Here is a 19,438-nt window from a genome sequence, read left to right on the forward strand (position 1 = left end):
CATGGCTCTTGATTAGCTAAGATGGGAGAATGAATATGACTGATACCATTCATTTCTCAAGGTCAGCAGTGGAAGGGGAGAAAGTTAAAGGAAAGAAACTACAATACTGAAATTATGCCTCCAAATCTTAGTCACAATGGTACTTTCCTTCTTTTTTTATTCTTCTCCTTTTTTAAGGATGGTATTGAAAATGAAGTGGTCAGGACACTTTCTCAATTCATCACACTTTTTTCTTTTTCTTTCTTTTTTTTGAGGGGGGGGTTGTTGGGGATGGCACCCAGGGCCTTACATGTTAGGCACTTCCTTTCTTCCTCTTCACACTCCCTAGCCACCATCTTCATCATTTGAAGAGGGAGATTCTTCAGACTCTCCTCACATCTACATCCTAGAATGCAACTGTGAAACTGCACCCGACTTTCCTGATATTTGGAGAAGCTTTTTGGTTGTTCCTTCATATTCATGATCTACCACCCTAACCCTCCCTCCCTGCAACAACAACAAAAGCTGTTGCATTTATTTTTAAAAATTTTTTAGATGTAGATGGACACACTATCTTTATTTTTATTTCTATGTGGTGCTGAGGATCCAACCCAGTGCCTCACACGTGCAAGCAGGCTGTCTACCACTGAGCTATAGCCCCAGCCCTGTTGCATATATTTTTGATCAGCCTTAACTTCTTTTTCCAGACATGGCAATGATATATATGAATCTAGCTAGAATTCAGGTGGCCATTTGTCCCAGTTTGCCTAGGACAGTCCCAGTTTATGCCTATTGTCCTCATAAGTTTTAAAAGAGCTCACCCTTTTAATCTTAAAAAAAGAAGTTTCAGTTTGAAGGACAAACTGTATGTTCACCCTAGGTAAAAATACATCTTGATTTTCCAGTAAAATGTTTTCCAGGGGCTGTTAATGACACATTATTTGCAGAGCAACTCTGTAAAGTAGGAAGAGAAACATTTCATCTCTATTTGATAAAGAATATTAATCAAGGCTTCAAGGGGTACAGTTGTGACTGTCTGAGGTCACACACTCAGGCCAGAATGTAGGATTCCTAGAGTCTAGTACTGTTTCCATTTGTGGAGATGTCTGAAAAAAGGCAAACCTCACTCTCTTGTTTGGTAATTTGCTTGGAGACTGGACTAGAATGGCTTACACACCTTCATCTTTGCCCAGAGAATGTCCTGTCACATTTAGAGCAAGCAAAGGAATGAAAAAAGAAGTACTTAAACATAAAGAGACCAGCTGCAGCAGTGCATGCCTGTAATCCTAGAGGCTCAGGAGGCTGAGGCAGGAAAATCACAAGTTCCATGCCAGCCTCAGCAATATAAAGAGACTCTAAGCAACTTAGTGAGACCCTGTCTTAAAATTAAAAAATAAAAAGGGCTGAGGATGTAGCTCAGTGGTAAAGCGTCTTTGTGTTCAATCCCCAGTACCACCCCTGTAACCCAACACACACGCGCGGGCGTGCACACACACACACACACACACACACACAGAAAGAGACACCAGCATAAAGGGACTGTTAGTGAATCCTGAGGTCAAATGACATGTATCTTTGATCTTACTAGATAAGATAATTTGTATCTTACATTTGACTCAATCAGGATGCCTTAGTTAACAACAATAACAACAACAAAAAACAGATTAATAATGTGTTGTGTCTAACTATTGCAAAAAGCACCTAAATGAGTTCTGCTTCGCCTTCTATATTTTTCCCAATGATTACACATTACTTCCCAAACCAGTAAAATAGCAATAAGAGAGAAACAGACAACAAGCCGCTGGTGGGTTAAAGACAGGCACAGTGTTCTGCAGTCTCCAGGGTATCCCAAAGGTGCGGAACGCGGTGCCACACCAATACATAAATACTCAATCTCTGAATCTCAAGAGAAGGTCACAGGGACCCGCGGCGCCAGGGCTGGAAACCCAGCGTCCCTCCCTGTCTGTGCAAAGACAGAGAGAGGACCAGTGTGCCCTGGGAAGGATGGTCCCAAGCCGCTGGCCCGTCTAGCCTGACCGCAGCCCCACCAGGGAGGCGGCGGATCTGCCCCTGGGCAAGAAGCTCCGGGAGAAGCACTCAAGAGGGCAGCGGAGGACAGAAGCGCGGTCCCAAGGGAGCAGGGGAGTGGGGAGGGCGCGCGCGCATGCGCAGGAGCGCCACAGCCGGCCGGAAGAACAGGGCAGCCGAGCGGCTGCTGTCGGCGCCAGACGGCGCGCCGGCCGCCGGGAGAGCGTGGGCCACGAGATGGGGCCCCAAGAGAGCGCTCAGGAGCGCGCCGGGGAGCCTGCCGAGCTTCTGGAGTCTGGGCTGCAGCTGACCGACCACGCGCCTTCGAACGCCAGCGAGGAGCCTGCGGACGCCGAGGCAGCCGGGGCACCCGGAGGCGGCAGATGCTGGCTCTGCAGATCCTCGCCGTGCTGCTCTCGCGCGGAGCCCGGTGAGTGCGCGTGCGGCCCGGGCGCGGGTCTCACCTGGGGGCCGGGCGGGGGCCGGCGGGCTGGGGCTGGGGTCTCCGCAGACAGGGTACAGTGACCACCGCGCCTCCCTCAGCATTCCGCCGCGCGCCCGGGAAGACCGTCGAGCTGTCACCTGGGGGCTGCAAAGCACAAGCCCCTCCGTGCCCCCGCCGGCGCCAAGACTGGAGAAAGTTTCTGATTGTGTTCGCAACCCTTTGCGGATTCTAAGGCTCCTCCTGTAATTAGTGTTGCTGGCAGGACCTTGGAGTCAGATTGCTGTTTGTTGTGCCCTCCCCGAGGAAGTTGAAGGTGGGAGGTTAGCGAGAGAGGCCAAGGCCGAGGTTAGAAGAAAGCTGACCCTCAAAAACTTATCTCGGTCCTAAACCCGACTCCTCGAAGAGGAAGTTGAAAAGCATGTCTGCTCCAAAAAAGTGTTTGTCCCAGAATCTTAGACTCTTGGAAAGGCAAAGTTGAGTAGGACCATTGGTGCTTAACCTTTGGAGAATAGGAGGACTTTTTAGCAACTTATGCAAAACTCCCTGTTAAGGATTTCCTAGTCCTCAAAGACAGGAAACCCCTTCCGCACCCCACCCCCCTCTACCCTGTGACAACCCTTGGTCTCTGACAAAGAAGAAAAGTGAGTTCCAGGAAAGTGAGGATTTGGGGAGAGTTTGTTTTGTTTTGTTTTGTTTTTGTTTTTCTTCCAAGGTCTGACTGTGTGAAACACTGCAGGTTTGAGCAGCACCAGCTTTAGGATCCCAGCTTGTCAAAGACCCAGCCCAAGGCCCTTTCCACTGGCACAGCTTCCTAGAAGGAAACATAGTGAGGTCTCGTTTTAAGACCAAGTTATAATGTTTGCATCCCCAGATCTCCTGGATCTCCTCCCTTAAATGTGACCTGGGATTTCTGTGTCTCTTAATTTTATCTCCTTTATCTTAATTTTGCCTCAATTTTACCTCCTCACTGTATGCACTTTACCCAATTTAGAGAGACAAGCCCTGGAAGATGATTCTTGCTCCATTTCTTCCTTAAGTGCTCATAGAAACTTGTCCGATTTTTGGTCATTTATACAAGCACTGGTACCTCTAGAGCCAGGTTACCTCAAATTGGTCAGTGAGCAGCTCTTGAAGAGGTCAGTTTCTCACCTTATCAGCCAGTGGCTAAATGTCATAAATCCTAAGTCAATCCTTGCAAAGTCATGAACATTTCCTCTTTGTGAATCAACAAGGAATACTTAGCACATGGCAAAATGACAAACCTGTGTTGAGCACACCTAAGAATCTTGTGGTGTCTTTTAACTTCAAAGAAAATTCCTAACAATAAGACTTAGTAATAGTTATTGTAAGGCAATCAGATAACAATCTGAAAAGAAGATTGTCATAAAAAGTATTTTAAACCACTATACTGTTGTCATGGAACTTTTTGACTGTCTCCTTTTTAGACTCTATCTAAGTAGTTATCTTAACAATGTTGATGTTCAAGTTCAGGTTAGAATTCTTACCCATTTTTCTTGTATTCTTGCATGACCCTAACAGACAGTATACAGCTGTCCTAAGAGATCTTTTTGCTTTCTTCAGGAATAATGTAGATCTTAGGCTGAAGCAGGGAGAAGTTGGCTTAGTACTGGGCCTTGTATCTTCCTGGAAGGAGTGAGTTCTGTTGACCAGTAGTGGTCCTCAAATAATGGAGCTTTTACAGCCCCAGAGGTTCTGTTTCAGTGGGTCTGGGGTGGGGCTTGGGAATTGAGTTTTTTAAAGTTACTCAGGGGATTCTAATTCCCAACCAGATTTGTGATCACCAGTTTAAAGCAGAGGCTCAAAGAGCTGAGCAAATTTTCAGTTTCCTTTGGGAAATTACACTTACTTAATTTGAATTATTTAGGGTTGCCACATTATTGGATATGTTCCATGTGCTCGTGGAAATACATTACATGAGCACACACCTCTCTGGGTTATCCCACCCTGTTGCTCATCTCCATTGACAGAATTGAAATTATTATTCAGTAAAAGACTGAGGTTTGCCTGAGTATACCCATTCCTCACCCTCATCCCTCACCTTCATTAACAAATAATCAGATTCAGCTAAGCCTTCTAACATCTGTCCTGTCCAATCCGGAAACATGAGCCTTAAGTATTTATAGGTTTAAAGAAAAAAAGTGTGTATGTGTTTTAAAGGGAAAGATCATCAGATCCAAGAGTGTAAAATTACCTTTTAAAACAGTTAAATATCATGTTAAGCTGAAATTTTCCTGGAGAAAAATTGACAAGTTTAGGTTGGAGGACATCCTTGAATTATAGAGCAGGGAGATGTTTTCTGTCCTTGACCTTCTCATTCTGTTCTGAGGGTACAGTTTCTATGTATCGTGGGCTGGGTTGCTTTTAAGAAAAACTGTTTTATTTGGATCTGAATTCTGAAATTTCAGAAGTTAAACTCCAAGGCTGACCACAGGCAAGGCATGCATTTTGTGGTACTTAACTCGGAAGTCCTCTAAAACTTCCTTCTCATGGCCTGAGTGGGCATATGCAGTTCACTTCTGCACTATTTGAATATGTAGGGACAGAATAGAACATAGAAGGTTCTGGCACCTATAAGAGTTAATGGTTGCTAGCTTCAAAGCAGTCTCTCCAGATGTGCAGAAGAGGAAGAGTGGAGGTCTCTGATGAGAGGGGGTATCTTTGACTACAAAGGTCAGGCTATACAGTGACCCCGGAAGGACTGCATCATCACACTTTGGTCTTGATTTTTAGTCACTTGTGGGCAAAGGTATCTAACTGACATGAGGATGTTGAGAAGGACATTTTAAAAAAAACATTGTTTGCAATAGTGTTCTATAGCTGAGTAACACATTGTACCTTCCTAGATTGAAATGATAATCCTAGTTTTCCAGCAAATTGTACATGTTCACACACTCATCATGTTCAGTGTGCTCTTAACTGACATCAGTCAGTTGTATTTCCTTCTTGTCCTCAGTGTGTGGTCTTTTAGGGAGTGTTCTGCTTACCTTGCTCTGTTTGCTTTCATTGACCAAGGAGTGACAGTGAAAGCAGGTTCTACTCCTGTGACAGGAAACTAAGACAAGAAGGGGCTAAACACAGATTGTCATTAGCAGATTGAACACTGGATGCTCTGGAGAAAGCACAAGTTTCCTGGTTCAGATGAAGCAAAGAAATAAGGATTAGATGAAGTGAGTCTCTGCAAAACTCCTGGGAGTCAGAGGGCACTGGGGACCCTGCAGCCCCTGCCCTCAACTGGAAAGATGAGTCGTGAACCATGTTACGTATGTGATTTACAGTTCAGGATTCCACAACAGAGAACCTTCCCATGTTATGTTGTTGCCAGTCATGTTAGACTCTTAAGTCTTTTGTGAAGTTCTCTCATATTCTTTGATTTCACCAAATATTTATTCAGGGTCTTCCATCTGCCAGGCAGGGACAGGATAGCTGAGATCCTAGCCCTGGAGGAGCTCACAGGCTCACCAAATCAACAAATGATCAGATAACCCTGTTATTAACTGTTTTCCAGAAAAGAACACTTTCTTCAAAAAGCCATGTTCACTAGGGAGAGGGGAAGTATTTTTCACTTCCATCTTGACAAGTGTTTCTTGAAGATTTCTCTCACTGCCTTGGCAAGCTTTTTGCTTCGTGACTTGTAAGAGAGGGTGATTCTTCAGTAAGCCAAAGGAAATCCATTTTATAGGGTGAAACAGTATTTTTTAAATGGTTTAAATTGTTGCCCTTATCTAGGGATTCTTCATAATTGATGGGGGAAATGGTACAGGTCCAAAAAATGGATATGCTTAGAAGGAAGTATTTGTAGTCTGTTAGCCATTGACACAGTTCCATTTTTCTCAATTTTTAAGTGCAAATGATTTAAAAAAAAAAAAAATTACACTTGGAAGCAAGGACTAACCAGAATTTAATCTTTTTCAGAAACCAAGAAGAAAGCACCCTGTCCTGGACTTGGCTTGTTTTACACATTATTGTCTGCCTTCCTTTTCTCAGTGGCCTCTTTATTTGTTAAAAAAGTACAAGACGTCCATGCTGTAGAAATTAGTGCATTTCGATGTGTGTTCCAAGTGCTAGTTATTATCCCTTGCTTAATATACAGAAAGTAAGTATTTCTTAAAGCTGCAAAGTAGAAGCTATTAATAAATGTATGTCAATCTTTTGACCTGCCTTATTTTCTCTACAGTATCTGCTTTATCATAGATTTACCAGTTTCTATACCCCTTAGCTCTGATAAGTAAAAAGGCACATGAATCTATCCACACAAGATGCTGTTGTAAGCGCTTACCACATGTCCACAAAAGGAGGAGAGAGAGTCGTTCACCACCACTACCCCGCTTTGAAAATAAGGCTTTCCCTATATAATTCCCCTCACCTTGTACCACCTTCCCTTCTTCCCTTTGGCATCACTAGTATTTGGAAGGAAAAAAGTAAAGGTAAGGAAGTAGTGGTGTCTCCTAGAGTCAGAGGTTTCTTTAAATGAAACAGGCTGCTCTCTTACCAGGGTAGGCACAAGGCCATAGTAGTTTAAGATTTAGGTCTTCCCCAGAAAGCGATAAGGATAAGGATAACCTTGAACAAGGTCTTTCTGGCTACTTTCGTATTCAGCTTCCTCCTTTGGAATGATACTCTGTATTCCGCCCTGCAAGGTGGTTTGCAAGAGTCAAGTAAGATTTATTCTAGGTCAGAGTGCTTTGTGTATGTAGAACATAACAGTATATGAACACTATATTTGTTGTCCCCTCACTGTTCCCCCCACATCCCTCCATCCCTGCCAATACCTCTTTGGCTTCCCTGTGGAATCCCCCATTCTCCCCAGGATTAAATCATGTGTTCTCAGGTTGTTATAACCTACACACACCCCAGTGTACTTTGAACCCTGGGAGAGAGGCCAGTGGGTCCCTATTAGCTGGCTGCCTGGCTCTCCCTGTCTATGGGCAGAGATGCTTAAACCCCAAATTAAAATCTTTACCCGTTTGCCACCTAAGTCTCCTTGTGTCTCCTAACATGATGCCAATTCACTTAGAAGAGTTTCACTCCATGTCTTGAGTGAGGAATTGTTGCAAAAAGTGAAAATCTACTAAGATAAATGTTATCAGGATTTCCAGTGTGAATATGTGCAACTCTTGATAACTTAAGAAAATAAATGATGATAAGATAAGAAATTTGTACTAGTGGCAACAGAACTCTGAGCCTAACATAACCACCTTCTCCATTTTGGGATGAAAATATTGTCACAAGAGTTTTCTTAAAATCTTTGGCCCTAATCTGTTTTGACACATTTTATGTTTCACTATCACAGAAGACTAACTCCTGGCTTTTCAAAAAATGGGCCGAGGGTAGCCACTCTTTGATTTCTAATTCTGAATATCCAGAGCTGTCCGGATATTATCCAAACACTACACATGCTTTTGTAATGTATTTTAACTCTTTTGTCATAAGGATAACAAAAAGTTGTTTCACATTCAGTGGCTAAAGTAAATTTTCACTTTGCTTCAACTTTTATAGAAAAACTCATGAGATTGAGAATGCACATTCGCTAGGATCAAATTTCCCTTTACAGTGCTAATAAATTTTGAAATTATATTTATTATAAAAATGACACATTTTCATCATAAAAATTTTGGAGAAAATAAGGAAAATTATGAGTCTACCTGCTAAGGTATAACTATTAACATCCAACCTATTTTCCTTTTTATCTTTTTTGCAAACATAAAAATTATAGATGTATGTATAATATCTATATTTACTGATTTATATTGTTTATGAGATTCTTGTATGCTATTTTTGCTTGTACTGTGAACACTTTTAATGTCATTAGCTATACTTAAAAAACATTTTTTAAAGGTATATAATATTCAGTGGCAGATATTATGATTAATTTATTATTCCCTTTTGATATTTAGTACTTTTGAAATGTTTACACATTTTGCTTGAAAAACAAATACCAAGTTCACTTAATATGCATTTCTTCATTTGAATTTACAGAACTGGGTTTATAGGTCCAAAAGGTCAACGAATTTTCCTCATTCTCAGAGGAGTCTTTGGTTCTACTGCCATGATCCTTATATACTATGCTTTCCAGACAACGTCCCTCGCAGATGCCACAGTTATCACGTTTAGCTGCCCAGTGTTTACATCTCTATTTGCTTGGATATTTCTCAAGGAAAAGTATAGCCTTTGGGATGCTTTCTTCACCTTGTTCACAATCACTGGAGTGATCCTTATCGTGAGACCACCATTTTTGTTTGGTTCCGACACTTCGGGGATGGAAGAAAGCTATTCAGTCCATCTTAAGGGAATGATTGCGGCAATCGGACATGCCGTGTTTGCTGCGGTGACTCTAGTTATCCTAAGAAAAATGGGAAAATCTGTGGACTACTTTCTGAGCATTTGGTATTATGTCATACTTGGCCTCACTGAAAGCATCATCGTCCTCTTTATAATAGGAGAATGGAGTGTGCCTTACTGTGGCTTGGACAGGCTGTTTCTTATACTCATTGGGTTCTTTGGTTTGGGGGGTCAGATATTTATCACAAAAGCACTTCAAATAGAAAATGCAGGACCCGTAGCACTAATGAAGACAATGGATGTGGTCTTTGCTTTTATCTTTCAAATTATTTTCTTTAATGACATACCAAGCTGGTGGACAGTGGGTGGTGCTTTCTGTGTAGTAGCCAGTAGTGCTGGAGCAGCCATTCGTAGATGGTTCCAGAGTTCCAAATGAAGCATCATTGCTGAAATTGATATTTTTTTCAAGTACACCATCAACCATTTCAAATACACACACACACACCTGGAAATTTGCAATTATTAATTGATTATATTTAATAAATTTCATAAATAAAGTACCATTTTTGGATATGGTATGTCTTTAATTAAGAATAGCTAGCCTGGGTAGTCTAGCAAAATTTTTTGGTAGTTTTCTGTTTTGTTTTTGCTGTTGTTGAGGTGGCCTTGATGAGAAGAGAGCTCATTATTTGAAGAAAAACTGCAAAAAAATTTATGACTCTTAATAATATATAATTTTTAAACATATTTTTGGTACTGATGGGATTTGAGTGGGGAAATTTTAGAAATTATTTTAGCTGTGTAGAGCCTAAGAAACTTATTGATAATGCTGCTATCATTAGTATTATGTTAACAATTCATTTGCAACATAATTCCATTTAGGATGCCAAAACTGAAGTTTGGTATAGGTGCCTACTTATTGGTATTAATAGTCAAATGAATTGGCCTTATTTTTGAGGATTTTATAAATGATTACCAATCATACTTTTAACTCATTTGTGCCTTTTCATTTTGATGGTGGAGTTTTTATATGTAACCTTTAAAAAGTCTTTAAATGACCAAATTTGGTCAGTAATTTTCTGTTTCATTGGCATTAGCAACTGTAGATATCATTTTATAATTCTGTCCTCTTTTTTGTTTTTTGACATTGCATTATTTTTTTTTTGACACTGCACTATTTTTTTTTAAACATTCCAAGATTTCCAGTCTTTAAATCACAAGAGCAAAATCTTGGCATGATCAGTGTGCACACTTCTATCCTGAAGTGTTTTCTTCTCACTTGAGATGTGATTTTTCTATAAATTCTCCTTGAATTTATAGTGTGATGCCAAATAAAATTTTCTCAGGATCTTATTAGGTTGAAACCTATAATATTGCCAAGATTTTACTATTTTAACTTACAACACTGAGTTTCATTAGGTTTATCCTAATAGGTATCTCCCTTACCTACTGAATCACTATCTTTGGACTATAGACTTTAAGTAACTTTTAAAAATGCAGTTCTACTATTAAACTTAGTCTTTTTTCCTTTATGAGATTATATGTAATAATGCTTATGCTATACATTAAATGTAATGACCTGTGAACCCCACAGTTCATTGACTTTTATAGTTTCTTACATAGAAAAAAAAAATCACTGGGAAGTTCTAGTGTTTCAGCATGATGTTAACTATCAAGCTGCACCACGATACATCATGAATTCAAAGAATACATTTTTTTTTATCTGGAGCATCTTCTGGCCAATATTCTCCAGTTGAAGAAAGAATTGGGTATCTAGGAAAGTGTGGCAGGTTAGTCCCAATATAGGAAATACATGCACATGAACCTTTAGTGGCCTCCAACGCTTACTGTGTCAGATACATCATCTATCATTATCTTAAGCTGTTGAGTAGAAAGGCTAAAGGTTCTTTCCCACCCTCTCATTACAATTCTTCCAAAGTAAGGAATTTGATTTCTGGGATTTATGCTTTGGTGAGAAAAGACCTTTTCCAGTAATTCCAAAAGGGAACTTTAGGCTTTTGGATATCTAGTTAACTAATGCTTTTCACCTGACAAATGCTAAATGAAGTCTCTCTTTAGGTGAGTCAGCTCAATCAACTTTTACCTAACTTGCAATATTGGAATTAAAACTTGTGAAAGTATCATTTTGAAAGTACTGTGGATAATTTAAAAATCTGAGCATTTTTGAGCTCAAAAGTATCTTAGAAATCATCATATAGGAGCCATGCTCCATAGATTAGAGATGACAGAGAGGAGATCTGCCCAAGATGGGTTTTCATGGCCTCCCCCCACATAGTGTCATGAAAAAAATATAGGGAAAATGAACCACACCTGGAGCTACCTAAGATGGATTAATTCCAGTTTTCTACCTTGCAAAATAAAAGAATCTATAGGATCTTGAAAGTTAAATCCCTTTGGACCTATATTCTAGAGACATGTTTTATTTCAACAGTGTGGCTTTAGTACTTGAATGACACCATATATGACTAAAGTTAAAGAAAACATTTCTTCTTCCAACTTTTACAGGGTATGATTCTTAAACACTTCTAATGTCCAAGGTGTATACAAGGCTATGTGTTGTAACAATTATGGGTGTGTATATTTTTGCAAAGATTGTAGTTTCTATATCTCTAAAAGGAAAATATTTTTCATAACTTGTTTTTATAAGTAATAAAATCATATGAAAGAAAGCTATATGTTGATTTTCATGATTATAGAAAATTTTGTATGTAAAATAACATTTCTCATTTTCATCATGTGCTTCAAAAGTCCTTCTCTGCAGAAGATTGACCTTTAGCTATATAGCTGGCATGTATTCTCAAATTTCAAGTTGTTTATCTGTCCGTCTTCCACTGTCACTTCAACTCTGACATCTCTAAAATAAAGGCACCAATTTTCTGTTCTAATAAGCCCATTATTTTTCTAGACCCTCAGAGGTTGTAGAAGTTTTAAACTCTGTACTTTTGGTTCTCATGGCTGATCTGTTACTAAATCCTGGGATATCTTATTTTTGTCTTGTGAATTCATTGTTTCCTTATTATTTCCTTGGCCATTTCCATCATCGTCTAAGACTTACCCCAGCCCTGGTTTATCACAACAGTGTCCTCATTGGGTTGCCTGCTTTCTTTTTTTTTTTTTTATTGTTGGTTGTTCAAAACATTACATAGTTCTTGATATATCATATTTCACACTTTGATTCAAGTGGGTTATGAACTCCCATTTTTACCCCATATACAGATTGCAGAATCACATCAGTTACACATCCATTGATTTACATATTGCCATACTAGTGTCTGTTGTGTTCTGCTGCCTTTCCTATCCTCTGCTATCCCCCCTCCCCTCCCCTCCCCTCCCCTCCCCTCTTCTCTCTCTACCCCCTCTACTGTCATTCATTTCTCCCCCTTGTATTATTTTTCCCTTTCCCCTCACTTCCTCTTGTATGTACTTTTGTATAACCCTGAGGGTCTCCTTCCATTTCCATGCAATTTCCCTTCTCTCTCCCTTTCCCTCCCACCTCTCATCCCTGTTTAATGTTAATCTTCTTCTCATGCTCTTCGTCCCTACTCTGTTCTTAGTTACTCTCCTTATATCAAAGAAGACATTTGGGGTTGCCTGTTTTCAACTCTTCCACTCTGATCCTGTGTCCAGGCTAGATTAATCTCCCCAAGCCCCACTTTGATTGTTACTCTGGTTCTCATGAAGCCACAGTGGTGCCTTCGGCCCACCCTCATATCAAAGTGATTCATCTGGCCCTGCTCCCACTTCTCCACCCTGATTTCCCTCCTCCCAACACAAACTTGATACTTGTGCCAGTCTTCCCACTAACTCCCACATCTGTCAGTAGCATCCTCCCTCTGTGGTTGCCCTGCTTTCCTCCCCTTCTGTTATTTGCCTTGTGAAGTCTGTCAGCCTCTGGCAGTGGCTCTGCCAGTGCTCTGCTTGTTCCACTGCCTCCAGCTTCTCACCCACATAATCCACCTTGGAGCAGTGGTCAAAGCACCGGATTAGGAGTAAAGACTTGAGTGTGATTTTGTCTTTTTCCAATCAGGCACTCACTTAATGTACCTGGGCCTGTTTTCCTCATTTGTTACACAGAAATACAGTACTCACCTAAGCCATCCTACAAGTGAGTGCCATAGACTTGTACACCAAAAGGACAAAAACATGGAGTACTGAACTGTGGTTAATACTGTAGTGTTGATCATTCACTCTCCTCTTCAAAATGATGTCTACCCTGGGTATGGTGAACAGCCTCACCATGTCAGAATGCAAACCCCCTTGACTCCAAGCACAGAATTCTGTTATTGGGTAGCTTTTATTTCCTGGCCAGTTGGCTCATGGAGAACTGCTGCATGCCACTGCTCCTTTTAGTTTATGCATAGGTGTTGCCATGTCACCAGTTGGCTAGTTCTCTGTGGGAGTTGTGCTTGGCTCTGAGTGGGGTAATGGGTCTGATTATCTGTGTTTCCCATGCACTATTCTCTTCCCTCTGATGATTCTTCAGGCCTCTTCTCTGTTCCCCCAAATATTAATTAGCTTCTTGAGAGTAATCTAGTGATAATAAAGATTTCCTTGATAACACCCCAGATCTGTGTATGGATCTGTGGTCAGCAGTGGGCAATAGAATTTGGTTATTGTGTCATTTGGGCACATGAAACCTGAGTTCTACCCCATGCATGCTTTTTATGGCTCTTTTGGTGCCTTACCTCAATAAATATAGCCACCATACTTACCTATAATGTTTGCAAGATGCCTTACTAGGGATTCCCTGTAATGCAAAAAGTCAGACCTATCCAAATTTTAGCCTATTTGAACATTAAGTTTGGAGCTGAACTTCACAGCTCATGAACCTTGGCACTGCCCATCACCTCCTGGAAATTGGGGTGGGGGGGTGAAATTTATGGTAGAGGGGTAAACAGGCATATCTGGTATTGAGGCAGAGAAAGAAAGGTTATACCATAGCAGCCCAGTTCCACAGAGAGAGGTTCCACTGAGTTCAGGAAATAGCACTACTCAGGGAAAGAACCAGGGTCTTTTGTACTAAACTTTCATCATTGGTAACCATCCAAGAGAAACCCCAGCCAGCTAACCATCAGGTAAATAACTTAGCCCCTATTCATGAGGAGTTGCCAGGCTGGGGTCAAGAAAGCATAGATCCACATTCGAACAGAGTGGACCTGGGCAGGAGAAAACGTGTTCAAGTGAACAGTGCAGCATCAAGGTACCATGCCAGGGAACACCATGGTGCAGCAGTTGGGGACTGAAAGCCCAGGGCCAGGGAGTGCATCACCAGCCAGGAGCCTGTACCTCAGGATGTAAATACCTGACCATTTGTTCTGAATATACTTGGCCATGATTTACGGGTTAAGCTTTCTCTGTGTCAAAAACATACCAAAGATATAGAAACTAATGGTACAACTATATTTGAGGTTTTCTGAAACAAACGTTACCATGTTAATATTAGAACTGAATTTTAAGCACCTTACTTTGGAAAAGACTAACCTTTTCTTTCTTGCAATGTTCCCCCTGGAAACCCAGCCACATTGCTGTGAAGAAGCCTAGGCCTAGGCCAGGTGGAGAGACCTACACCGAGAGGAATGGAGGTTCCCAGCACTTGGACCCATCTGCACTCCAGCTGACAGCCTGCACCAACATGCCAACCATGTGAGTGTGCATGTTGGGAATGGATTCTTCAGCCCTCAGGTGAGCTGCCCCAACTAATGCTGTGTGGAGCAGAGATGAGCCTCCCCTATCTCGTGAGCTCTGCTCTAACTTCACATTTATAAGAGAGAAAAAAGATTGTTATTGTTTTAAACTACTAAAAAAAATAAATAAAAGTATACGAAGCATAACTGCCTTGAATATGTTTATGTACCCAATTATACATGATCACCATTACATAAAGCAAACACTTCAGCATAGAAGAAAATCAACAAAAATTCTGAACAGTTTCACAGGCCTCTTGGCCTATGACAAATAAATTTAGCAAAAATTAAATATTTAGAGGATAAGAACAATAAAGCATCATAAAACTAATCTATACCAGCTGTTCTCAAATTGTAGTTTAGAGACTTCTTTGAATCCTCAAGACCCTTTCAGAGGTAAACAATATGAAAATATGTTAATAATAATATTAAGAATGTTAGTAGTCTGTTTCTCATTCTCTCATGAGAATGCAGTAGAATTTTCCAGAGGCTATAAGACATGTGATATTACAACAGCTTAAATACAGAAGAGCAGACAGAGGAATCCATCTGTCATCTATTAAGCCAGATTTGCAGTGTGTGTATACACACACACACATACACACACACACACACACACACACACACATATATATATATATATATATATATATATAAATACCACTCTTCACTAATTTTTTTGGAAAATAGTTAATTTTTACAAAAATGTTATTTATGTTGACATGTAATGGAAATCTTTTTTAAATTTCAATTTTGCTTTCAAATATGGTAAAACATCTATATATTTAACCAGTATAAATAGAAGTACTTTGGAGTCTTCAGTAATTTTTCAGAGAATAAGGGGGGTCTAAGAACAGAAGTTTGAGAACCACAGATTAAATAGATATTTTAGGGGCTGGGGATGTAGTTCAGTGGTAGAGCATTTGCCCAGCCTGTGAGGCTCCAACTTTGATCACAACACTAAAAAAAAAAAGTACTTGTATATACATATCACATATATATTCAGTTTGAAATATTGAAAGAATAAACCCATCACCAAACCTAACTTCATCATGATGTTCTGACAGTCTGAAACACAGCTAGTAAATAACACTTGATTTGTTAGAAACATCCTTAATGTGATGTTTCACTTTAGAATTGTGAAACTAAACAACTCTTAATCTACAAAAGAGTTTCAAATTTCCCACCCCAAAAGATAGCCAATAAAACCCAAGCAGTCCAACTGGCACATGGCCACTGGGTCAGAGTAAGTTGTCACTGTTACATCCTATGTATATGTTGTGGTTCTTTTGTGAATTTTAGAAAGTCAGACTTTAATACTTTGCAGTATACATTGGTAAAACTTCTATGAAGGGTAATTTAGCAGCATCTATCAAATTCACACATGCACATACTCTTTTAAAACCCAGAAATTCCATTTGAAGTATTGATCTTACAGGTACACTTGCTTAAGTACAAAATGGTATGTACGAGATCATACACCACAGCCTTATTTGTAATAGCAAAAAAATGGAACTCACCTGAATGTTCTTCAGTAGGGTACTGGTTAGGTAAGTCATGGTACCTACATAAAATAACATAAAAAGCATTTTTTTAATTTTTAATTTTTATTTTTATTTTTTTTTAATTTTTTATTGTTGGCTGTTCAAAACATTACATAGTTCTTGATATATTTCACACTTTGATTCAAGTGGGTTATGAGCTCCCATTTTTACCCCATATACAGATTGCAGAATCACATCAGTTACACATCCATTGATTTACATATTGCCATACTAGTGTCTGTTGTGTTCTGCTGCCTTTCCTATCCTCTACTATCCCCCCTCCCCTCCCCTCCCCTCCCCTCTTCTCTCTCTGCCCCCTCTACTGACATTCATTTGTCCCCCTTGTATTATTTTTCCCTTTCCCCTCACTTCCTCTTGTATGTACTTTTGTATAACTCTGAGGGTCTCCTTCCATTTCCATGCAATTTCCCTTCTCTCTCCCTTTCCCTCCCACCTCTCATCCCTGTTTAATGTTAATCTTCTTCTCATGCTCTTCGACCCTACTCTGTTCTTAGTTACTCTCCTTATATCAAAGAAGACATTAGGCATTTGTTTTTTAGGGATTGGCTAGCTTCACTTAGCATAATCTGCTCTAATGCCATCCATTTCCCTGTAAATTCTATGATTTTGTCATTTTTTAATGCAGAGTAATACTCCATTGTGTATAAATGCCACATTTTTTTTATCCATTCATCTATTGAAGGGCATCTAGGTTGGTTCCACAGTCTTGCTATTGTGAATTGTGCTGCTATGAACATCGATGTAGCAGTGTCCCTGTACCATGCTCTTTTTAGGTCTTTAGGGAATAGACCGAGAAGGGGAATAGCTGGGTCAAATGGTGGCTCCATTCCCAGCTTTCCAAGAAATCTCCATACTGCTTTCCAAATTGGCTGCACCAATTTGCAGTCCCACCAGCAATGTACAAGTGTACCCTTTTCCCCACATCCTCGCCAGCACTTGTTGTTGTTTGACTTCATAATAGCTGCCAATCTAACTGGAGTGAGATGGTATCTTAGGGTGGTTTTGATTTGCATTTCTCTGACTGCTAGAGATGGTGAGCATTTTTTCATGTACTTGTTGATTGACTGTATGTCCTCCTCTGAGAAGTGTCTGTTCAGGTCCTTGGCCCATTTGTTGATTGGGTTGTTTGTTCTCTTATTGTCTAATTTTTTGAGTTCTTTGTATACTCTGGATATTAGGGCTCTATCTGAAGTGTGAGGAGTAAAGATTTGTTCCCAGGATGTAGGCTCCCTATTTACCTCTCTTATTGTTTCTTTAGCTGAGAAAAAACTTTTTAGTTTGAGTAAGTCCCATTTGTTGATTCTTGTTATTAACTTTTGTGCTATGGGTGTCCTATTGAGGAATTTGGAGCCCGACCCCACAATATGTAGATCGTAGCCAACTTTTTCTTCTATCAGACGGCACGTCTCTGATTTGATATCAAGCTCCTTGATCCATTTTGAATTCACTTTTGTGCATGGCGAGAGAAAGGGATTCTGTTTCATTTTGTTGCATATGGATTTCCAGTTTTCCCAGCACCATTTGTTGAAGATGCTATCCTTCCTCCATTGCATGCTTTTAGCCCCTTTATCAAATATAAGGTAGTTGTAGTTTTGTGGATTGGTTTCTGTGTCCTCTATTCTGTACCATTGGTCCACCCGCCTGTTTTGGTACCAGTACCATGCTGTTTTTGTTACTATTGCTCTGTAGTATAGTTTGAAGTCTGGTATCGCTATACCGCCTGATTCACACTTCCTGCTTAGCATTGTTTCTGCTATTCTGGGTCTTTTATTTTTCCATATGAATTTCATGATTGGTTTATCTATTTCTACAAGAAATGCCGTTGGGATTTTGATTGGCATTGCATTAAACCTATAGAGAACTTTTGGTAATATCGCCATTTTGATGATGTTAGTTCTGCCTATCCATGAACAGGGTATATTTTTCCATCTTCTAAGATCTTCTTCTATTTCTCTCTTTAGGGTTCTGTAGTTTTCATTGTATAAGTCTTTCACCTCTTTTGTTAGGTTGATTCCCAACTATGTTGAAGAGAAGTGGAGAGAGAGGGCATCCCTGTCTTGTTCCAGATTTTAGAGGGAATGCCTTCAATTTTTCTCCATTCAGAATGATGCTAGCCTGAGGCTTAGCATAGATTGCTTTTACAATATTGAGGTATGTTCCTGTTATCCCTAGTTTTTCTAGAGTTTTGAACATAAAGGGATGCTGTACTTTGTCGAATGCTTTTTCCGCATCTATCGAGATGATCATATGGTTCTTATTTTTAAGTCTATTGATGTGGTGAATAACATTTATTGATTTCCGTATATTGAACCAGCCTTGCATCCCAGGGATGAATCCTACTTGATCATGGTGCACAATTTTTTTGATATGTTTTTGTATCCGATTCGCCTGATTTTATTGAGGATTTTTGCATCTAGGTTCATTAGAGATATTGGTCTGTAGTTTTCTTTCTTTGAAGTGTCTTTGTCTGCTTTAGGTATCAGGGTGATGTTGGCCTCGTAGAATGAATTTGGAAGTTCTCCCTCTTTTTCTATTTCCTGAAGTAGCTTGAAAAGTATTGGTATTAGTTCCTCTTTAAAGGTTTTGTAAAACTCTGCTGTATACCCATCCGGTCCTGGGCTTTTCTTAGTTGGTAGTCTTTTGATGGTTTCTTCTATTTCCTCAATTGATATTGGTCTGTTTAGGTTGTCTATATCCTCCTGACTCAATCTGGGCAGATCATATGACTTAAGAAATTTATCGATGCCTTCACTATCTTCTAATTTATTGGAGTATAAGGATTCAAAATAATTTTTGATTATCTTCTGTATATCTGAAGTGTCTGTTGTGATATTGCCTTTTTCATCCTGTATGCTAGTAATTTGAGTTCTCTCTCTTCTTCTCTTCGCTAGCATGGCTAAGGGTCTGTCGATTTTGTTTATTTTTTCAAAGAACCAACTTTTACTTTTGTCAATTTTTTCAATTGTTTCTTTTGTTTCGATTTCATTAATTTCAGCTCTGATTTTAATTATTTCTTGCCTTCTACTTCTTTTGCTGTTGTTTTGCTCTTCTTTTTCTAGGATTTTGAGACGAAGTATGAGATCATTTATTTGTTGGTTTTTTCTTTTTTTAAGGAATGAACTCCAAGCAATGAATTTTCCTCTTAGAACTGCTTTCAATGTGTCCCATAGATTCCAATATGTTGTGTCTGTGTTTTCATTAATCTCTAAGAATTTTTTAATTTCCTCCTTGATGTCTTCTATAACCCATTGATCATTCAGTAACCTATTGTTCATTCTCCAAGTGATGTATGCTTTTTCCTTCCTTCTTTTATCGTTGATTTTCAGTTCCATTCCATTATGATCAGATAGGATGCATGGTATTATCTCTACTCCTTTATATTGTCTAAGAGTTGCCCTGTGACATAATATATGATC

The 19,438-nt window shown here is 39.7% G+C and overlaps 2 protein-coding genes across 2 annotated transcripts in view; both read left to right on the forward strand.

The window, feature by feature from the left end:
• Window positions 1–2,148: 2,148 nt before the first annotated feature.
• Window positions 2,149–11,759, forward strand: Slc35g1 (solute carrier family 35 member G1). Its single transcript, XM_046450337.2, has 3 exons — window positions 2,149–2,437; window positions 6,386–6,566; window positions 8,450–11,759. Exons 1-3 carry the CDS (start codon window positions 2,245–2,247, stop codon window positions 9,186–9,188), a joined length of 1,113 nt encoding a protein of 370 aa, XP_046306293.1. The 5' UTR covers window positions 2,149–2,244; the 3' UTR covers window positions 9,189–11,759.
• Window positions 11,760–12,220: 461 nt separating this feature from the next.
• Plce1 (phospholipase C epsilon 1) overlaps window positions 12,221–19,438 on the forward strand; it is a 363,943-nt gene continuing 356,725 nt past the window's right edge. Inside the window, exon 1 of the mRNA XM_058581097.1 lies at window positions 12,221–14,455. The gene's annotated coding sequence lies outside the window, so the exon portion shown is untranslated. The remainder of the gene's footprint in view (window positions 14,456–19,438) is intronic.

Source organism: Marmota monax, unplaced genomic scaffold, assembly GCF_021218885.2.
Source record: "Marmota monax isolate L192 unplaced genomic scaffold, Marmota_monax_Labrador192_F-V1.1 WCK01_AAM20220418_F8-fsc00004, whole genome shotgun sequence".
Classification (NCBI taxonomy): Eukaryota; Metazoa; Chordata; class Mammalia; order Rodentia; family Sciuridae; genus Marmota; species Marmota monax.

Coding starts and splice junctions, on each gene's coding strand:
- Slc35g1 (XM_046450337.2), top strand. CDS start 2,245: ATGGGGCCCCAAGAGAGCGCTCAGGAGCGCGCCGGGGAGCCTGCCGAG. Junction 2,438..6,385: donor CTGCTCTCGCGCGGAGCCCG/GTGAGTGCGCGT, acceptor AATCTTTTTCAG/AAACCAAGAAGAAAGCACCC. Junction 6,567..8,449: donor CCTTGCTTAATATACAGAAA/GTAAGTATTTCT, acceptor TTGAATTTACAG/AACTGGGTTTATAGGTCCAA.